The following is a 23582-nucleotide window of genomic DNA, read 5'->3' as shown; positions in this document are numbered from 1 at the left end:
AGAGGTATTGCCAAATCAAGGAGTTATTGTTTGGACACCAACTGAACTCCTAAGGTACCACCATCACATTTTATGCCTGTTACAAGGTGTTAAAGTGTGTATGGGGAGTGGATGGTCACAATGGCTGTTGAGTATGAATAATCCTTGACTGGAAGACTACCTTGTCTAAGCAGAGACACGTCCTATCAAGTCTGTCACATTGGTCTGGCATGGTCTTGAAATCATTGGCCTGGTGTGACACCCAACACTTGCTCAAATTATGCTGTGTTCAAATTATCAGCCATTGGCTTGTCTGCACCAGTGATATTACAGGTGAGGTGAGGTGAAATGGGGTTAAACGTCGCGTCCAAGATTATTGCACTTATATAGCGACGTGCATGTACGTGTGTGTTTGGGTGCTTGTGCCAGTCTGGACTGATGCCGATTTATAGTGCTAGCTCACTGAGATACCATGCCGCAGTTGAACATGAATACCCCACTCAGACACAGTATATTGACTCCGAGCCGACCAGTTTTAGCCCCTTAATGCTGAGCACCAGACAGGGTAACAACATGTACCATCTTTTAATGTCTTTTGGTATGACGTGGCAGGGGATCGAACCCCAGACCTTCCGCTCTTTGGGCTTCGCTCAACCACTGGACCACGGAGGCCGTCAGTCATATTACAGATTTTGAGACATGGCTGTAATGTTGCTATCATGAAGGATCAGGTTTCTGGACCAAGGTTTCATTCACAAGCTTGTTGGTATCTTTCCTGGAAATATATTTGTCAGTCTCCAGCACTACAGTTCTATTCTAACCAACGTGTCTGATCACAGCTCCATTGACCTTCATGACCTTCACCGATCTATTTTGTGCAACGGGATTGCCGATTCTGGGAGCTTAAACAACCACATGCTAAGATGGACCACTCTGAAGTAACATACATTCCATGATCAATATTCACAGGCTAAAAATAAACTCTCCCGTCAGCAGCAATTTACGTGGAATAAGGACATATAGGAGGGAATTCATTGATCAGGGTCTTGGAACTAGGTGTTCGCGGGTGCTGCAACTCTGGCAGTGATGGTCGGAGCTTGTGGTAGAAGAGTGCCTGCCTACTTTCTTTCATCACGTTTCTGAAACTGAATGAGCTGGAAAACAATCAGCTTAAAATTTGTGGCAAAAGTGTTAATTTGGTTAGTTCAGCAACTGTTGAGTCGTTGACATTTTCACAATGCAAGTCTTTTGAAGGCTAATGTTATAATGATGCTGTGTTAGTTGTGGTGATGGTCGAGGTGTAACCAACAGGAGGTGATGATACTGTCACAGTGTAGAGCTATTTGTTATTTCGTCACTTGCGACATGAATGAATGAAATAATGCCTGTAACAGGATTTGAAAAATAATTCTCAAGGATATTTTGTGTGCTAACTGGGGAAACTTTAAGAATTCACAGTTTTTATTCCCAGTCTAGAAAAAAATATAAGACAAGTTAGCATGTGGATTTCATGAATTATTCTTTCTAACAGGACCTACTAGAGGTGCTTGTCTCTTCCCTCAGATTTGCAGAAGACATGTTCCTAATATAACCTTTAAAAATCTTTTCAATTTGTTACTCTTGTCTAAAGCACTTCTCCAGAAAATCCCAGGATTAATAGTGGACTGATTTCATTATGATCAGTGAGGTCAAACAAACATAGCTGTATGCTTGGATGGCTCGAATGATGACCTCATGAAAATATTCTTCAAAATAAGAGAATGTACCCAACATGGATGGGGCCGACGTACGATCAGCAAATGCTTATCCCGAACCTGGTGGTCAGCTGGTCAGTGTGAACTTTTCACAATCACACCCAAAGAATGACACAAGTATTATCAATTAGCACAATCAAAGCAAAAATGTGACCTTTGTTATTTCTGGGACTGTTTGGGAAGGTCAAAGAGGAGAGATTTCAAGGTGGTTGTTTGCATGGACAACGTGCCTTTACCCTTCTGCAATGTTGCACATGTTAGCTGTAATTAGATTAGGTCAGCAAAATATCAGCCATTGTGTGGATTTGCTACGTGGATGTGACTAAATGCCGTGCTGATAGTTGTAGGTTGATTGTACAAGCTTGTGTTTGGCATCAGGCTCGCAGTGTGCTTTGGTTTACTCTTTCAATTAGAAGGAGAGAATCAGAAGAAACAGTTATTCTTTCAGTTGCTAACTGGCGTATAAAAACTTTGATTGATGGTGCTGTCTTAAGAATGCTGAGATTATTTTCAAACGTAAAAGATAAATTATGCTGCAAACCATTTTATTGAACGTAATGGTCACAAGGGTCATCTTCAACCTTTGACCTCTGCTGAAGAGACCATCCTTGACCTTGATGAACGGAGATCTGAGATGTGATTGTGCAGTTATTGGGTGAAGTCCCAGGAGACAAACGCAGCTTTACTGGGAACAGTATATTATCTTTTCATTGGACTTCAATCCCTTATGTATTGTGTATGTCCTCAATAAACAAGCCAAGTACTCCAAGGCGCTGGAAGGAAGACTTGGTATCTGGTATTTAGCATCCATGTGGAACCTAGCATTGTCAGGAGTGGTGCTGGAATAATACAGACCAGCAATAGGATGAGAGAGATACTTGGTGTGATCAGATATGTCAAACAGTGGTGGAGCATTGAATAATCAGGAAGCTGTTCAAAAGTTGGACGTCAGATACTGATTCCTGATTCTTGGGGTTGGGAGGGTTTATCAGGTTTCCAAGTTTTCCAGCTGACAAAATAAACTTTTCTTTGGATTGTAAATTCAAATCAGCGAATGACAATTAGGCATCCTCAATACTGCAATCATTTGACCCTATCACTGCAATATTGCATTCTCCGTACTGCAACCTCGCACCCTCAATACTGCAACCTCGCACCCACAACATTGCACAAATCTCTCACCGAGTCACATCCAGAACACTGCAACCTCGCACCCACAACACTGCATAAATCTCCCACGAAAGTCGCACCCTGGACACTTCAACCTCGCACCTACAACATTGCACAAATCTATCACCAAGCTGCACTCTCAACACTGCAACTTCGCACACACAACATTGCACAAATCTCCCACGAAAGTTGCACCCTGGACACTTCAACCTCGCACCAACAACATTGCTCAAATCTATCACCAAGCTGCACTCTCAACACTGCAACCTCGCACACACAACATTGCACAAATCTCCCACCAAGTTTTGTATACCCCTATGTAATCAAAGACAAATCTTCTGCCAAACCCATTCACCATTTAGAAGTGAATATCTGAGTGTGGTATGAAGATATTGATTTTTGCTCTCTGTCCCCTTGCCGCCAACACCAGCTGTTTATTAGGGTTGCAGTTAAAATGACGGAACCCTCTTGTATTGCGGTTAAACTGCCGGAACCCTCTCGTATTGCGGTTAAACTGCCGGAACCCTCTTGTAGTACGTTCAGCTGCTCTCAATATCACTCATTGAAGTTGACCCACACTGTGTGCATTAAACAAAATGCATTGATCAGTTTTCAGCCATGTTGTTTTCACAAAGTGAAAGTAGTTGTCAGTAATTAGGGTTTTGTCTGTCAAGTGGTTTGAGGAACAATTATGGTTTTGATACTATTAGCTGAGACCGTTCTGATTGCAGCCAATGATGTCACTTTGAGGGAGTATCAAATGGAGACTTTGATGTTACATGGTGTCATAGTGAGTAAGTCGAAAGTCAATCCATTGAAAACAATTTTCATTTCAGAAAAGTACAGGAAGGGCATTATTTAGATAAGACATTGATTAAAATGTCCCCTGTTTGTGAGATCAACCATAAAAGCACATGCTGGCCCTCGATGGAACATGGTAGGAGTCATGAATAGATTGAAAATTTCTTGTAACAGACATAATGTCAATAAATGGAAAAACATTGTTAAACTGAACCAGATTTACCGGTATTGAAGATATGACCAAGTCAGGTTAGCTGAAATGTTGGCCATGATGAACTCACTTCTGTCCCCAAACATTTGAATACCAAATTTAAATACATCCAGTTTAATGATCCTTTGGAGTTTGATAACTTCACTGTTTGCTGTGGCAATCTGTGCCAATATGTGTTGTGTCTACTAGACGAATCTTCAGCCTTCTTCATCTGTTTCAGGATATTTTCTCTTTACATATGGACTGTCTTTGATCAAAGAAACATTACAAGGCTTTAACTTAAAAGACTTGTGGTTAATGCTGCAGACTTCTGTAACCATTACAACAGATCTTTTGATTCCAAATAATCATGGCAAAAGTTAACTATATGTTTCTTACAAAAAATATATGTCACAAACTTTTACAATCATGTTATATCTACACTTAACAATAGTAGTCAAGTTTCTACTGTGCAAAGAACAGCATCATTAAGTCATTAATTATTTGAAGGTTTCACAATGTTTACAAGGTCAAGGAAAGGTTATCGCATGTTCCCTATACAAAATAATTGTTGCAGTTCCTCATTATGTCCAGGTTACAGACCGCGTCTGCTCAGTTTGTGTTTTACAGTATGCCTGGTATGCCCATAGCCATTGTAAAATCTAGGCTGGACTACAAACAGACCATAAATCACTTTCCAGGCTGTGACTGTTTTCATTGATATGGACGACTACATTACACGTTATTTCGACAAATCGTCCTAAAGTCGTCCCAAATCTGCTGTCATGGCCTTATGTTTGTGTGTCCATCCAGAAACCTAAACGAGGAGGCTCGGAGTTAAAGCTCTTTTATGATGGTGTAGATTGGGGTGGTTTTAGAAGACAGCAACAAAAATGGGCTAAATTACACCTATTTTCTCATTAGGTTCTGAACAGAAGAAACCCTCTTTGTAATCTTGAGCTTATAATATTAGGGTTGGAATGTATAGTGGTCTAGTGACGAGTAGGAGAGAAGTGGAGTTAATAAAATATGATACCTAGGGCATTGGAATCGGTGATTAAGTTGATAAGTGGTTTAATATCACACATTGTGGCTCCACCTATCTTTATTTTTTGAGGATTGACATCAAGTTAGCAACTCTCACTGGTTCTCTTAATCTGGAGGGTCCATGAAATGGGTCAGTGTGTTTCAACAACTCGGTGCATTCAAATTATGATGGTGATGAGAATGATGATGACGGAGATGAGTTTGTGAAGATGGTGATTTGGGCATTGTTGTTCATAGTGTTGCAGTGTACCGTGATAGTTTGGTCATTGACCCTATGAAAAGACCAAGTGACCTCAGTTTTAAGAATAGTGGTCCATTGGCGCGACATATATGAAATTGGGCCCATTCTACCAAGTGATTGTATCGCTAAGACGATTTAGCTCATATACTGTCACGAAGACTTATGATCACTGTAGCGTTGTGATTGCTTTGTGGGACAGGGCTTATTATTTTTACAAGTATTGGGTCACTTGACTGATCTATATTCAAATAAAACTGAAGATCTAAGTTGTTGATGGTGATTATCATTATGAAAATGATGAAGAGGTCGATGATGATGATGATGATGACGACAACGACAACGATGACGATGACAGAGAGTATGTAGATCTCGATAATGCATGTTGAAATAAGACACAAACACGGCTGCAGAATGTCTACAAAAGCTACATGTTTCAACAACATTACCAAAACGACAAATACCATTAATTCCTGTCACATCTTTTGCATGTGTCTGTGAAAGTGAGCTCAGTCTGCAAATAAATTGACCTTGAGCATGGGGCCTAATTTGGGAGTTTGCTTGTGGACGTGTTACACTCTGTAAGTACAGTAAGCCTCAAACAAACATGACACTTGAGTTCAAGTCAACATCGGAGGACACCCGAGATGTGTTGTTACATATAGGTGATGAAACCACTGACTTGTTATCATACAAGATACGGATGTTGGGTGTGTGGAAGATGGATAAGTTGATGTTTACGCTGCATTGTATAAAGTTAGTCATAACTCCATAAACGCAAAAAGATGTTGACGTCAATTCCTATAAATAAATATGTCAACAAGATAACTTCACAGACTGAATATTTTATTATTTACACACAAAAAAATGTAGACAACTATATGAAATCAGCTCCATAATGCAACACAATCCCTGCCCATTCTATTAATTAGTCAAGAAACAGTATGCCATTAGTGGGCGTAGCCTAATAATTTTGGTTAATGCAACCATATACGCAAAAAATTGCTTGATTAGCCAATCAAATTCCTCATACAGAACCACTCGCAATTTTTTGATATGGATATTTTCAAGTAAAACATTACTTAACCTTAGGTTATTGTTTTTCTTCATTGTGATGTTTTTGTTCCAGGCTGTTCAGGCTCTTGGCCTTGCCATTTACCATGCAATGGATTATGGGATGGGAGAGACGGAAGAGAGACAACTCTCTCCCGATCTCGAAGACCTCATCGGTCACATGACCGAGGAAGATGAAGATGATGACTCCACGTGTGCTGATGATGAAGGGATAGAGAAAGACGCTGAGGATGAAGAAGACAGACATAGACAGGGAAAGCATGGCTACTGCTTTTACGATATTGCACAGGTAGGTGTTTCAAGCAATATTTGTCACATTACATGTGGCAATGTGTCACCACTATCATATGTTCATATGCATCCTGTTGGGATTCCAGGTTAGAACTCGTCCCCAGTAACCTGTGCTTGTCGTGAGCAGTGACTAATTAGATTGGTGGTCAGGCTGGGTGACTTGATTTATTGCTTGTTAAGTATGCCAGATGCTCATAATATCAACCACTGGATAGTCTCATCCACACTTGATTATGTACATCTATCATATAACTGGAATACTTCCTGAAATCAGCAAACAAAACATAAGCAGACGCATCCTCTCAGCGACCATCAAACCAGTGTTTCAGCTAAACATTTTCAAAAGAATAATTACTTCCCACACTGCAGTGAACAGCCAATTCTTAGTGAGTGTGTGATGTAAAATTTAACGTAGCATCAGTTATGTCTCGGCCATATTGCGACGACAGTCAGTTCTTCAGAAGGAATGTATGACCTTGTCCAAAGATCCATGCACTAATCAACTTGCAATAGAGATATTTCTCTTAATCCATCATACACAAACTGATTCCATATATGTATATTTTTATATATTGAATATATAATTCAGTATTATTCCTAAACAAAAGTTGAGTGATTTTGCCAGAGACCATAGACAGTAAGACATTTGCGTGACACTCACCCGTGAAGAACTGGGGTAGAATAAGTCTTCAGCAGCCCATTTTTCCTGTAAAAGGCGACCTACAGGATCGGATGATCAGGCTCGGTCTAACTTGGTTGATTTTTACAGCCCGCTGTCATATAGCTGGAATACTGCTGAGTGTGGTGTTAAACAACAAACAAACAAACAAACAAACAAACAAACAAACAAACAAGAAACACTCGGGTGAGATTTTGTGTATTATCCAACATTTATGTTATAGTTATTCTTTACTATGAACCACAAGTTTTTAAAAATCTATGACAAAGTTTAACATCGTAAAAGTTTATCTGGGTAGTGCTACAGCGTTGTCAGGTTGCAAATGAAGACGAACAGCATTTCTTTTGAGTATCACTTTCCTCCCCAAAAAGTAGCTCAATATACAACAAGAACTTATGGCAGAAAAATGCCCCTTATAAAGTTTATCTTAAAACTGTGTATGATTTTATGTCATTTGTAGCTTTAATTATCCTTGAAAGTTCAGGGCAAAAGATGAGCTATTAAGCAACAGGTTTGTTCATGCTTATTGATTGCACATTTGCTTTAGACGTAATCAAATACTAAACCAAGGCTGCTTAACAAATTAGTGTTTGTCATCCGACATAATCATATAAATTCAGAGTCTGTGTGTTTCTCTTACAAACATGCCATCGGACATTGCTCAACAAACAAAGGACATTACGAGCTTCCTGTGACCCCTCGTTTGTTGAGTATGGATTAATGAATAAATATACTTATAATGTATACGAGGGGCTCGGGGGTCATCCATCATGGCTGCCACTTGAAGACATACCGATAGGTTAATACAAAGTGGGTGTACAAAATAAGGTCTGAAGTTTGTATCTCTTAGCAAAAACAGTTAAATACACAAATTGTAGTTTTTCAAAAATACATTGTTATTGTCACATTATTACATAACTTTCCTGGATTTTGATGCTTGTTTGGAAAACTGAATCTGAAATGAGAATAACTATTATTCTTAGTAAATTGGGAGGATTATGGCCATGATAAAAAGATATAGATTCTCAAAAATGAAGGTAGCCTGAAAAAAGTACAAAATCAAATTTAATGTTGCAGGGAATTTATAACAAGACTATAAAGTCTATTTTAAACACTTTAAAACTTATTTTGGTCTTAATGGTTGGGAAAAAATGTGAATATATGTTGCATTCACTTTAATGCTTAGCTTGGTTGTTGAAGGTACTTGGTGTATGGGAAATGTCACCCTGACCCGGTATGTTTGTGATTCGTGTCTTAAACTGCTTCATAAATCAGGAACTAACAATTCACAATGAGACATCTTTATATACGCCCTGTAACACAAGATTAAATGGTTTTGGTACATAGATCACACATTCTGACTGGCATTGGCGTTTGTTATGCACAGTGTAAAAGAAACCTTTCAAATATGCAGTATGTTTGAATAATGTTAGCATATGCGACCACCTCCCCAAAGCTTGTCATATTTGATATTCAAGACAGACACTCATTCATGGGGCTATGTTTTGTTGCAGTGTTTTGTTACTTTCTGCAGTGTGCTGTCCAGCTCCATGGTGTGTCCACATTGTGCAAGGTCAAGGTGATCTTGATGTAGATTCATTTAACATGTGTCAGTATTGGTTGTTACAAAGGACTTGAACAATGAGTTGCTGTGGTTGAAATTTCGCTGACTATTGAATTTATACTCAGTCACTTTCTTGAAACGTTTATCATGAAGAGGATTACTGAGATTGTTAATTAGATGATGATGAGTATGAATATCCTGATGAGAATAAGGGCATGGTTATCAAAAGTTATTATCAAATTGTCTCTGAGCTGGTCTAAATAAATCCATGTCAAATCTTGTTGAAGTTCACTCTCTCAATATTTTTTCTTATCTTGGAGCTGATTAAAATCCTTCAACTGTAATGAAGGCTTCCGCTGACAGTGTAGTGACAGGCAGACATTCTTCAATGGATATATCTTTGTTATTAACACAAATGTAGTCTGCGGATAAATGTCCTTGTTCCCATGTGTTTGGATCAAGTCATGTGACCAAACATTCCACAGTCTTCCACCTCCCTGTCATAGATGTTTTAGGTTTCTGTTTCTCAAGGCCATTTATTTAATAGATGAAAAACAAGGTCACTGGAGTTAATAAGCTTTTAAATCCACCCCAAAAGATATTTACGCCCTGTTGAAAATCATTTTGACACGTATGATGGTTTCTGGGTCAAAATGTGAAGGGAATTACTGCAATGATCGTTGAAGGGTAAAGACATGTATATTTTCTTTACATCTGATGACAGAATGTGAAGTGATCATACACTTCAAGGAAAAAGGGTTTTGACATCCATTGGCCCTTGACTTCAGAACCATTGTGTGGATTAATTCAGCAGAAAGGGTCATTGACAACATTTAACCTGAATTTCATCAGTTTTCAGTGAAGTAGACCTCATTAAGACACCTTACATCTGAAACTGTTTGCTGTCCAGTGCTCCATGAAACAGATCTGTGAAGATTCAGGGTAGAAGAGGTCTACAGCAACCCATGCTTGCTGTAAAAGGCGACAGTGCTTGATGTAAGAGGCGACTAATGGGATCGGGTGGTCAGACTCGCTTCCAAGGTTGATTCCAAGGTCATTGTATCCCAATTGCGAGGATCGGTGCTCATGATGTCAGTCACTGGATTGTCCGTCCAGACTGGATTATTTACAGACCGCCGTCATATAGCTGGAATATTGCTGAGAGCGGTGTTAAACAACAAACAACCAAACAATGCTCCATGAAACACCTGCAGATACATAGGAGCAGATGTCATATTAATACCTTGGTCAAATTTGTTGGCGAAACCTCTGTTGTCATAGCAACATTTGGTTTGATAGGTATCTGATGAAAAGATTACCCATCTGGAATTCTGTTACATTTAATTAGTTTGATAATATTAGATCTGGTCACATTGCTTCATTTCCACTGTCATCTGACGGTCTTTATTGCCGAGAGAACTAAATAAACAATTTCCTTTTTTCTGTGAAAGGTTACTGTTTCAAAATGTCCACGAGGAAAGACCATCAGACTTCATGTTCAAGTTGAAGAAAAATACACACCCTCATTATACAGCCCATTTTCCCCCACACCTTGTTTCACAAAGCAATCCAGACCTGTGAAGATTCCGGGGTAGAATAGTTCTTCAGCAACCCATGCTTGCCGTTTAGGTGACTATGCTTGTCGTAAAAGGTGACTAATGGGATCGGGTGGTCAAGCTTGCTGACTTGGTTTATACATGTCATCGATCCCATTTGCATGGATCATGATATTAAGTACTGGATTGTCTGGTTCAGACACGATTATTTACAGACCGCTGTCATATAGCTGAAATATTGCTGAGGGCGGCGTTGAACAACAAACCAACCAACCAACCAACAAAGCAATCCTGCATTTAGACAGTCATAATTCATATACTTCAACATTGCCTTACGACAGGCATAGCTCTAAACTGAGTCCCGATGGGTGTACTGTTTAATGTAAAACAACTAAAATGATGATTGTAAATGTAAAATGAGCCATTTTTTTGTTGAAAAAATTGGTGCCTTGTTCCATTAAATCTGTCTCAGTGCTTAGACAATAATGATTCCTATGTTGAAAGATTGGCATACAGAAGTTATGGCTCTAAGATTATGTTCTAAAATGGGGCCTTGTTCACAAAGTGTTCTTTGCATTGGGTTTGTTGTAAGAGTGAGTGAGTTTAACGCTGCTTTTAACAGTATTCCAGTTATATCACAGCTTGTCAGCTTAATGTGGGAGGAAAGCCCAAAGTAATGAAGGTCTCAGACGTTTACCACTTCGGTGAAACCCACGAGCACGGGTATGGTGCTGACAAACCTAGAAACATAATCGGAGTGAACCAGGATCTGAACCCACAATCATAGGTTTCTGGCGTGCCCAAGGGGAGGCAACTCTGACCATCGAATCGTGGTGCCTTAGACGACTGGGCAACCCCTGCCCCCTTTTGTTGTAAGAATGTGTTTTGTGTGGAATATGCAACTATCTTAGCACTAAGATAAGTTTGCGGAACAGTGTCCTGGGTCCTGTTCCACAAAGTGATCTTAACACTGAATTATGACACTTTAAAGTCTGTGTTACAGTAGGGGAATTCTGATCATCATAGCAGTATGATTACTTCAGGAAACTCAGCCCAGGGCCCACTTGCACAAAGCGATCTTAGCGCTAAGACTATTGTAAGCCTATGCTAAAGTATGGGAATTACGATCATCTTAGCGCTAAGATCGCTTTGTGGAACGGGGCCCAGGACAATAACCCAGTGTTAATCATAGTGTCCTGTTTGTCACAGCTAACTAATGGCACAATTGTCTGGGGTATCTTGTGTCCATTTTGGGAACAGACAAACCGGAGGGTTTATCACAGCTTGTAGAATATTTTTGTGTGAAGGTTACTTTTTAAGAGATGACATTAAATTGATGAGTGAAGAAATAATACTATGTTTCTACATTGGAGACTGATTGGCTTGTCAAATTATAGTCTGTCTTACAGACTGTGGTATTGATATATCAAATACAGCCCATGCAAGTCTATGATGTTTAGCAAGTCTAGATTACTGCAGTATCAGGTTTAAAAATGAAGAGAGTCTCTAGGCTCCTTTTCATTATATTTTTATTAAGATAATTTAACAACTGTTTTTTTTCTGTACGATATTTTCATTTCAGAGACTAGATGTTAGTCTAGTCAAATGGCAGAGATGGATTTAAGACCTCTCCCATCGATTACTACCTCGATTGCCTGCCACTTAATCAGATAAAGGAAGAACACTTTCGAGAAATGACATTTTTTAGTGTTACATCGTCTGTTTTTCATGGAAAGTTTTCCAAATTGGCCCATTATCATATTAAATCAGTCTGCAATCAATTCCTTCCAAACCCGAACGTTTGACAAGAGCAGAGTTTGTTCTTGCATTCTGGAGGAATTTGTTGCTCTTTTGGCATATGTCGTAAATTTGTTGATTGTCAATGCTTAATGAAACCCTGCAAATTTTGCTTGTCAGCAGTTTGTAAAACTGGTTGGTTTTGAGAGTAAGGTCACTGAGGTCAGCCTAATTAATATTCATATTGACCTCTCATCTGATAAACATGAGCAATTGTTTATTGGTGTGTTTGTAATTATGCAGACAAGTGTTGGGGAAGTAATGTCATAGAGCTCCACCTGTCCTTCATGTTCTATGAATCTGTTCTATTTGTGACTTTAAATCAAAGGACAATGGTTGACTATATCTTAAAATAGTTGAGTAATCAGTTCAGACTAGGTGACAATAAATACATGGCTTTTATTTATATCAATATATAGTTCAACACATTTATGTATCAAAAACATTCTCAATATGCAATGTTGGAACGAAATAATAAATTGCATAAACATCTGTTGCATATTGACTGACTCAGTGTACCTTGGCCTAACCTTGTATTGTTGAGACAAGCGAAGCATGAAAAGTGCCAACTTAGCATTGTTTTATACATGGATATGCTAGGGCTGTATATGTTTATACACGACAACAGGACAATATAGTCTCAGGAGACTTGACCCGTGTCTTGGGTTTCAATGTTTCTGATTTCAGGGCAGCATAGTGCAGAGATGCCAACCATTACGATTTTAGGGTAATATTTACAACTTTGAGTCCAAATTCTAGGTCTAACGAAAATATCGAAGCGAAAACTTGCATCAAGGTACTGTTAACATTACTCTTTTTCACCTGAAAATATACTTTTTACCCCCTGCTAACTCCAAAGCTTAAGTAAGGGTTGGTATCTTGGGTAGTTTGATTAAAACTTAAAGAGACAAACTTGGAATAAATATATCATCCTACATATTCATGTGTGTGTTTATGAGATATGTCAGCTCTGTTAACGATTGTATTCTTTTTTAGAATATGTACTTGGACGTCTTCATACACAGGTAAAGGGATGCAATATCTGGACTGTAGGTAAACTTCACAAGAAACTGAAGGCACCGTAGACCCGGTATACTGCAGCTATTCATAAATGTATTCATAAATGCTGTCTTGTTAGGTAGTTGATATACCTTCCTGAGAATGAGTTTGGACTGTTGGACTGGAATAAATGCCTTTCTCTCCTCCTCCTCCTCCTCCTCCCCCCTTCCCTGACTGGAATAAATGCCTTTCTCTCCTCCTCTTCCTCTCAACCCCCCTCCCCCCCTCCCTGACTGGAATAAATGCCTTTCTCTCCTCCTCTTCCTCTCAACCCCCCTCCCCCCCTCCCTGACTGGAATAAATGCCTTTCTCTCTTCTTCCCCTCTCTCTCCTCTCTTTCTCTCTCTCTCTTTCCCCCCCCCCCCCCCCAATGAAGTGTTTTGAAGTTCTGCTAATTGCAGACGTCACATTTGGATTTCCTCATTGGTAATTGTACAGATTCCAGACTGTGATAGTCGATCAGTATCTTGTATGAGGAAACAGATTCACACATTTTGATCAGCCGAAATGTGTTTGTGCCAATAACTAACACATCGGAAGATTTCAAGCATGAAGTGACCTGTATTATGTTGAAACAGTCTTAGCCATTTTCTATAAAAGCTTTAATGGTTCATTTGTCTTGATGTTCATTGTAGCACATGACAGTATCAGACATGTTTTCCCCTACATGGCCCATAAACAGTTCATGAGTGAAGTATATGGTTGACCTAGAGGTTGGGCTTAGATGCCAGATTCCTGCTTAGCCTTGGGGTGTCTGTCCTAGTCCAAACCATGCTTGCCGTAAAAGGTGACCATGCTTGGCGTAAGAGGCGACTAACGGGATCGGGTGGTCAGGCTCGCTGACTTGGTTGATGCATGTCATCGATCCCAATTGCGTGGATCGATGCTCATGAAGTCAATCACTGGATTGTCTGGTCCAGACTCGATTATTTTACAGACCATCGTCATATAGCTGGAATATTGCTGAGTGCGGCGTTAAACAACAAACCAACCAACCAAACAAACTAGTACAAGCTGACACAAACATGCACGTCACTATGTAAGCGCAATAACCTTGAACGCGACATTACACCCTGTTTCACCTCACCTCACCTGATATGGCTGAAATATTGTATGATGTCATGAATTAAGCCCAAAATCACTTACCAAAATTTTGAGTTTCAAATGTAATCAAGACAGGACTTCCTGATTCAACCCTAGTGATTGATTGAGTTCCTTCATCTTATGTAGAACACAAGGAAATGAAAACCTTATATCGAACCAATGCGGTAACTGGAGACCTCCTGATTGAAACATTTTTTTCATTACCGTATTCGATGTAATAAGCGTCCTGCTCTAATAAGCGCCAACGGCGATATTTGCTAATATATTGGCTAGTGAACAACCTCAATGAGCACCCCTTCCGAACAATGTACACAAGATTTATTTAGTCGTGTATAATACGCACTCGTGTGTTATATGCACCCTTAATTATGGGCAATTAAATCCTGGAAAAATGTATCTGTCATATATAAACATTTCAGGCTGTCAGCATAAACCATGAAATTTACGAACTTTCAACTCTGTTATTTATACAAAAATAATATTCCAATAAGAGACCCCTATTTCTAATTTTGAGAATATGTCGAATACGGTAATTGATCTTCTAATGTTAATCCTTTGAAATTCGGTCTTTTTCCGCAGCAAAAACATTTGTAACATCTGTAAGTGATAAGACATGAAGTAAGAGCCAAGAAAAATATATTCAGTGAGGAAAATAAATTTACCGATCTATTTTGATTTCTGTGCAAATGTTTGCGTTGAGGGTAATCATTTACATCCGTGTTTCATGAAAGAGGGAAAGCAAATTTAGGTTTCCTTCCATGTTAGCTTTGTTGACAGTCGCGACCGTCTGCTGTACCTGGCATCATTGGCGACAATGTATGATGACGTGTATGGGTTTTAACTGGGAAAGTATGTCATCGTATTTCCTTAGCTGTAATCAATTTTGTTAATTTACAGTTTGAATTAGTTCAACATTTATTTTTTCAAGAGTAATCAGGTGTCAAATGTTGACGCTTGTTTTATTAACAGAGGTAAACAATCACTGTACTTAGTTTGTGAGATTTGTTTCTGGATTTGCAGTTGCAAAGTAAACTTGTTTTGTTATTGTTTTGTTGTTTGAAAAATATAGTTTGACAATAATTATAGTTATTCACTATAAGGAAGTACCTACAAAATCAAAATGAATAATGCTATTCTAAGGTATTTCAGAATGTAAATAATATTTGAATATATTTCAGTAAAAAAAGATTAGATATTTTTGTTAATTTCTAACCAATCAGTGCTTTTGTCAGTATTATTTTAAATTGTCTGATATATCAATGTGAAATGATTAAATAGGTGAAAAATAACACAGTGTATATATTGCTTGCTTTTCATGCATGAGAAAACCTTAATCCAGTCAGGTATGAAACTATTTACCTGTATGTACCCTATAAACATTCTTCTTCAGTCAGATATTTATTACATTGTGATTATATACTATCGACACATTGTCTGCACAGGCATACCACTTCACCTTTGAAGATAGTGCTATTTACCAATCTGTGACCCAGTCAAAGAGCAGTTTGATCATCCCTGGAACATTTTTTATCATGTGAGGCTCATCTGAACGCAGGATATAGATTCGTCACATACAGTTACACAAGGAGACTTTCCTCAACAAAGGAACCGTGTAAGACTATTTTGTCAACGATCGGCATGTTGGAATGTCAATTTGTTCAACAAAGACGATATGGCATTCTCCCAAAGTGGGTTCTGGGATCTGTGAAATGATTTCTTTATGATCAACATTCGGGGGATGGCACTCCAGCTTTGGCGATTCATAGACTCCTTTTGATGGAGTATCAATAGAGCCTTGTGGGGAGGAGATTGAAACAAGATTGTATGTCGTTTTGTCCAAACAGCATGTCCAGCTGTCTTTTCATGGAAGACAACAGCCATAGTTTACCTGGCTTGTCGTTGCTGAAATTAAACAGATTATTTATATTTTGTTGTGATAAATGAGAAAGATATTGACCCTGTTCGACCACAAATAAAGCTTTATCTGATCTTGTGACTTAGAATCATAGTATACTACTCACTGATTGAAGGGATAATGAGATATTTCATACTGAAAAAGAAAGTATGTGCCCTTGTTTTATTGGTGACTAAACGTGAAACAAGCAAGAAATGGTTATTCGATGGTGATGTATATCATACAGGTCTCATAAGTGTGTTCTGGACCTTATGTTTGCTGTGTTTTCAACCTAGTAGCATTTTGATGCATTTGTCTTCAGATTGCCAGGGGCTCAGGTTGCTTACCCTTAAAGAACTGACCACTCCAGTTATTAGCAAAAGGCACCCTTTTCCCTAACCTAGCTCTTATTTTCACAGATAGGGGTCACTTTACCCATAAGCATTCGCATCAATTTGAAATTACAGAAATTCTGTATTCTTCTGAAATTTGAGAACTATTTTCGTGTATGTCTGACATATTTACTGTTTCAGGCATCAATTTAGATCCAAACCTGATAGTTTCAAAGTGTAAACTTCCTAAGGATATTATCTGATAATAGTAAACATTTGTTCTGAGTAAAATCTGTTAAAAAAATAACCTTAGACAATTCAAAAGTAAAACGTATCGTCAACACAGGTTTTGGTTGTCTGGATGTAGACACTTAGGTGAAAGGAAAGAAATTGTTCAGTTATTCGGTAACATGACAGTTGAAGTGAATAAAACCTCAGTTGTAAAATTATTTTGGTGTTTAAAAATACAATCAACCATGAAGAAAATTAGTCTAGGTCTTTGCCTTGAATCTATCTTGAAAGACATTTTTTTAACAAAGAATTTGGTATCTTTGGAGTTTACAAAATGAATTCTCATGGGATATTAGTTGTGATCTGTATGAAATCATAAAATATATGTCTAGCCAGCTCCGTGCACACTTCAGCATGAACACAAGAGATTAGGGCACTGGGAATTTCATTTTTCGTGAGAGGGGTTGTCGTTTCCGATTGTGAGAGACACGCTTGAGGGTGAATGGCCTTGTGTGTGTTCCTGTTAAAAGGGTGTAAGAGACTCAACTTCTCTCTCCTCAATCTTTATTTCGACTTCAATGACTGACAACTTGCTGGAGCTTGTGTGTTTCCCTGCTTTATAAATCACAACATAGAGTCACGTTCATGAGTGCTTGTCCTCAGAATGTAATCCAATTCATATGACGACAATCATGAATTATCTGCCTTCTTGCTGGGAAAAATGTAACCTGTTGCGTTGTGGTTAGGATGTCTGTTGCTTTGACTGCTATTCAATAGTTGTGTCTTCAACTGTCATATGTGAGCAATAGTGGTTTGTGGGTTGGTTTACTCAATAGGTTGTAGAATTAAATACTGATTTAGTTGAATAGAAAACCTCTAAGGGAATATTCATGGAACGACAGTTGGGCAACCGTTGAATTTGAATTGATAATATCTGAGAGGTTTCTTATATGTTGTGTCCTGTGTTGAAAGGGGAACAGAAAATGGCTGATCGGGAAAACCCTGAAGTGCCCCACCCCTTTTGCGTTCCTGGAACTTATTGTTACCCAATACTTCTCTGTTGGCAATATGCAGTGTTTGATTGTCATAAGCCATTGCTTTCAGCAGTATTGAGTGAATGGGTGGTAGAGTCAGTGAATGCGTTATTAACATAGTGTGTAAGCTTGAGTGACTCTTTATGCAGTTGTCAGCAGTGTTCCGGGTGTATTTGTGATCAGTATTGCTGACACACTCTTTAGGTATGACACCCACCCACCTGAAGCAGCCATTTTGACCACCTGATCCCCATTTTCGTCATCTCTTGTGACAAGCAGGTTGGCACCAATAGTGTCACCTATAAGTACTTGCCTGACCCAATGATTTTTTAAAATAAGTTTTTATTTTTTTGGCATTTTGTAACACATTTCTGGTTCCTGTATATTTCAACATGTACGGTGAGTTCTTTAGTTATATAAAAAATGGCGACAGGGAGACCAGAATTCGTAAAAGTGATCAAGTCTAATCATAACTGCTGAACTTTTTGTAAACATCCAATGGTAGAACTTCAGAAGTCAGTGTTTACATTCTCCTGTGAATATGATCAAACTTTTGAGAAATTTCAACCAAAAATGTTCATTACTACTGAATATTTCTAAATTTGAAGAAACATTCTAAAACAAGACATTGTTTGAAGGTGATTTATCCAAACTGTCTGACAGTAGCAGTCAGCAGACGACATACTGGTTGTTGGCAGATGGCCAGGTATTGATTGTAAGGTTCAGCATGTTCATTGATCAGGTTTGTTTAATCCCTAGTCTTGAGTCAAAGTTGAGACAGAAAACACTCCCACAATCCCAGCACACCCAGGATTTCTGGGTGATATTGGAAATGATGATCCCACTGCCACTGTGATTTACTGGAGACAAAGTCTTAACATATTAGATATGACAACAACACAGGCATAACTTCCACCCAGGCAAAAGAGAGCAAGTTTGAATGTTAATATTGACATTGTGATAGATAGATACGATACCTCGGCTATATTAGACCCAACATTGCACAAATAGAGATGTAGGCATTGCAGGAGATTATTTCTAGCAATAGATATATGCGGGAATTGACGAAGTATGTGGTTTTGATAAAAGTTATGAAAGGCTTATGTTGGATAGAGAGGGATATGTGATGAATATTGATATGATCCTTCAAGTAAACAGGGGTTGTGATGGGTATTTAACCCGGCTTCTTCTTGCCCCAGAGTAGCTCTGGTATACCTGATCACGAAGCAGCAATTTGGTTATGTCACTTCTGTTAGAAATGTCGATTCTTTCATGACGGAGGCTGGTTGGAAGGTCTTTCTTTAAATGTTTACAGAGTTACTCGTAGGCTGAAGGAGTTGTTTGTAACTTAGAATGTTCCCAGCCGATGTAGGGAAAAGGGGAACTTGGTTGTGAAAGTATTTCCTGCAGTTTGATTCATCACATGGGTCTCTTCTTGGTGTCACATGTTGTATGCCTGGGGTAGTGCTAAAAAGGTGTTGAAACCATACTCCCTCACTCACCCACCCACTCCCTCACTCAACCCCCCACGCACCTGCTGTCCCTCAATCCCTCTCTCTTACCCACCTGCTCCCTCACCCACCCATCCACACACCTGCGCTCCCTCGCTCACTCACTCACTCACTCACTCACTCACTCACTCACTCACTCACCTAGAACTCACTCACTCATCCACCTAGAACTCATTTCAAGACTTATCTCAGATGGAAACAGTGTAGTTTTATCAATTTCCACTTTGGGTTTACCCCTGAGAAGTCATTAGAACGTGTGTGTATCTGAACCAAGTTCATGAAAGATGGATTGGTCTTGGCTGGGCTACTGCAATCACCTCATGAATAATAGCATACTTTCACTGCAGGAGAGCTAGTAGACTTGGCGTGATTGACTTGCTTTTTTGTTATCGATAAAGGCAGCTTTATCTGCAGTTCTGGTAAACAGACGCATAAGCATTATCTTGACAGGCAATAGAGGACGTATTATTTCTGTCATTGTGAAAGAATGGCAAGGTGTAGTTACCACTAGGAAAATAGAGGTCTTAGAATTGATTGCAGTAGTTAGTAAATTACTGCTTCATTAGTAGTGATTAATTGATTAATAAAGTATTGATACATGATCGATATCTTGCAAAACCGTCCACAATGGTCTGATTTGTGGATACTGTGCTGGTTGGGAAATGGTCTAGTCTGACCAGGGTTAGACTAACACTTTGTTTCTGAAAATATATGATTTTGATAGAAACAAACAACTTCATTTAAATTGAGGAGACCCAGTGAGATGGGAGATTCACAACCTGAGGAAAGTCTTGCTCGAAAGTCTAGACTTGCTCATTTAAGGTTATATATAGCATTGCATTAAGGGCTGGGTGGAAGGGAAAATACTATGGTTCAGAGACTGTGAGACAGACTGTGGAAAGTCTAGACTTGCTCATTTAAGGTTATATATAGCATTGCACCAAGGGCTGGGTGGAAGGGACAATACTACAGTTCGGGGACTGGGTAGACTGGGGTGTGTTTGTATAGGAACTTGTATTCAGGGTGGTAGGAAAGGAGAATGACATAACGCCAACAGTAACTTTTCCTTGTGTTTAACTTGCTTATGGTGCCTTAAATGGATTATCGGAATGTTTTATACTGTTCTCAAACCATGCCATTAAAGAGGGACTGTGTTCCACGGTCTGGTGCCTGGTTCAAGTCAGGTCTAGGTTATGTGTTTAGTGCCATGCAGTGTTCCCGCTGGCTTTTGAAACTTTCAGTCCTGATGGACTGGCATCTCTAAAAATTACCAGTCCCCCCTAATTTTTGTCAGTCCCAACTTTCAACAAATAACAAATGTATGAAAATTACCTGGTCTTTCAGCATCATGTTCAGTGCAATGAGTCATCCCTGAAATAACTTAGTTAGATCTACATGTCATTCACAGAGACTTCAGTCACTATTTTCTACAAATGGATATTTAACCTCGAAGCAAAGCAAAATCTTATTTCCTTGCACTAACAATAGACAAGGGGATGACCTGATGGTAACAGACAAGCTGATTTCTTAAAAAAATATATGCATTTATGAATATCACTGATGTTTTGTTCAACAACAAAGATTTATAAGGATCTTTATTTGCTGGTCCACAGGGACTGGCTGTCACCTGAATTAAAGGTCAAAGCCTAAATTGTAAAAATGGTTATAACTGGTAAACGGGAACACTGGCCATGTAGGGGCTTGTGGTTAAAGTGTTTGCTCGTCATGCCAAAGATCCAGGTTCAATTTGCTAGAATGTGTGAAGCCCATGGTGTTGTTATGTGTGGTATAAAATTACCAATTTATTAATAAAGAGGATTATATTTCTGATATTTTAGAATGTATAAAGCAATCATAAAGATAGACCGCGAGTCATTAAAAACAGTAACATGGAAATTGTCACATTTTAAAATATGAGATGGATTATTTCAAATTATATAGAACATGAGATAGAACTTATCCTATACAGAGTAACATAGAACTGTCATATTATAGAAGATGATTCAATATAAGAGAGATACTGTTATTAGCCCGTGGAAGTATATTCAGGAGCAGTGTTGGTATCTAACTGTGCTAGTGTCTTGTTGAAAATTATTTATGGTGACAGTGTTGTCACCAGGTGACATTTACACTGATTTTTGACAGGGCACGTCATCTGTCAATCATCCTGGTCTGAAATCGACAAGTTAATGTTAGCGAGCTTATCAGAAGCCCAAAGGCGCTGGTTATCATTGTTGAAATGCAGATTCCTGTTTTTTATTGATTCGATATTATCTATGATCAAGTACACATTGTACTTAAAAGGAAGTACATCATATAATGCCTAGAGATGTGATATTTTGATAGTTATTACACTGTAAAGAAAAATCATTTCATGTCAGAAATATTTTTTATCCACATTTACACAGCTTAACTGTGTAAAATTTTCAAGATGTAATTATTTAAAGAAAAAAGATTCAGTTATCAACAGGTGTGTGTCACAGGTGTATCCTGTAGCTTGTGCTGTACCTGTCCTCCCAAGTGGCAGTGTGTTGCACAGTCCAATGATACAGACAAGAATAGAACAATTCTGGCATTTAAACAATTATCACAATGTCACTATGATAGTATTACCTGTCAGTTATCGGGCGGGAGGGAGAGGGGGAGGGGGGGTGGTGTTCCCTTGTCACGCCAGACCCCCGGGGTCGATTCCCCTCATGGGTAAATTCTGTAAAGCACATTTCGTGTGTCCCCTGCCGAGATGTTCCTGGAGTATTGTTAAAAGTTGTAAAACCAAACTCACTAACTCTGGGCAGGGGGAGTGTGCCTGCTTGACCAGTTGCAACAACTATCACGCCAAAATAATGAGCTTTTAAACAGACTATATTTTTTAAACATTTTAGTGTTCTACTCAACACTATTCTGACTTCAAGTGAGAAGGTGATATGCTCTAGGGCTTGGACGGGTAACTCGGGTAACTCGGGTACCCGGGCTGGGTGGGTACTGAGTAGGACCCGGATACCCACAGGATTCCATGACCCGTGGTTAGTCACGTGATATATTGTCTAATGACAAAAATTATCTAGAACTCTAGGATTACACTACAAGTCACCAATGTTCCCATTTCTTTCTGACTATGCACCCATGCCTTCTGATTTTTCATATGGTTGAATAAAGATATAACATCATTCAACTTCAGTGTATGAATGACCACATGGTTTAATACGTATATCTAAATACGTTTTTTCAGGGCTATGCTCAAAATGTTCCCGATCGGACATTTTGAGACATCTCCTGAGACTTACAGTTGGTACCTGGGTAGGGTCGGGTAATAGGGGGGTGGGTACCTGGATAGTAAATTTGGGCTCATCCCAGTCCTAATATGCTCAATATATATTCTGAATGTAGTCAGGCGAGAAATGAGGGCATGTTGAAAGAGAGTCTGATTTTTTTTAGACACCTGGGAAATCTATTTACATTTCTCACAACCTCACAACCTTCTCTGCAAAATTCACAAAGGTGAGATAAATTATTAAGGGGTATTGGGTAACTGCTATCAATTGTGGTATGTACATGCATGTCAAGTTGTAGGAAGCTGTTACAGGCTTGTTATGAACAGGGTGGGGTTGAAATCAACGTAGATGTCACTAGTGAGCCTGGCCGTGGAGTCAGCTGTTTCCCCTGGCACAGGTGCGAGACTCGTCATGCACTACGACACAGATTGATTTTATTACCTTTTTCCATGTACGTTTCCTGATGTGTATTGATGAAATATACGATTAGAATGACATGTATGTGAATAGTGTTTTATTAACTATTTATCAAGTGTGAAGCGTCATCAATAAATATAATTGAAATTTACTGTGAAAAATAAAAAGGTTTTTATGGTTGATTTTTTAAGGTTAATTTGAAACATACACTCTTAAGATACATGTTAAGATAAAATAAAGCAGAAAGATGTTCCAAAAAGGCATATATTCAATTAGTAAACATCTTTTAGAATTATTTATCCATAAAAAAGACATATTGTTCTGGTCTAATTTTATAAAAACAAGTTTGATGTGTTAAGTCTCAGATACAACACATAATAACAATCATTATACATGTATTTATATTGATATTTGACAAAACATATTGTCTACAGAGTAGATCTGGCAATGTTTCTTAAAGAAAAAACCAAATAGATATTTCTTGCAAAAATGTGTGTTACAATTGCATAGATCATTATCCGTCTCGAATGTAGACCATCCCACGGTGTTGTGTCGTGATCCAACTTTCTCATATATGTTGTAATATAA

General features: G+C 38.7%; 1 protein-coding gene across 7 annotated transcripts in view; it reads left to right on the top strand.

Annotated features, from left to right (window-relative positions):
• LOC139454064 (protein spire homolog 1-like) overlaps positions 1 to 23582 on the top strand; it is a 130603-nt gene that overhangs the window by 51062 nt on the left and 55959 nt on the right. For all 7 annotated transcript variants that reach the window (XM_071235561.1, XM_071235560.1, XM_071235563.1 and 4 more), the window contains exon 3: positions 6309 to 6542. In XM_071235561.1, the coding sequence (XP_071091662.1) occupies positions 6309 to 6542 (234 nt within the window). The remainder of the gene's footprint in view (positions 1 to 6308; positions 6543 to 23582) is intronic.

The sequence above is a fragment of the Haliotis cracherodii genome, unplaced genomic scaffold (genome assembly GCF_022045235.1).
Source record: "Haliotis cracherodii isolate W230 unplaced genomic scaffold, xgHalCrac1.p SCAF_10, whole genome shotgun sequence".
Classification (NCBI taxonomy): Eukaryota; Metazoa; Mollusca; class Gastropoda; order Lepetellida; family Haliotidae; genus Haliotis; species Haliotis cracherodii.
This window is presented reverse-complemented; position numbering and strand designations above follow the sequence as displayed.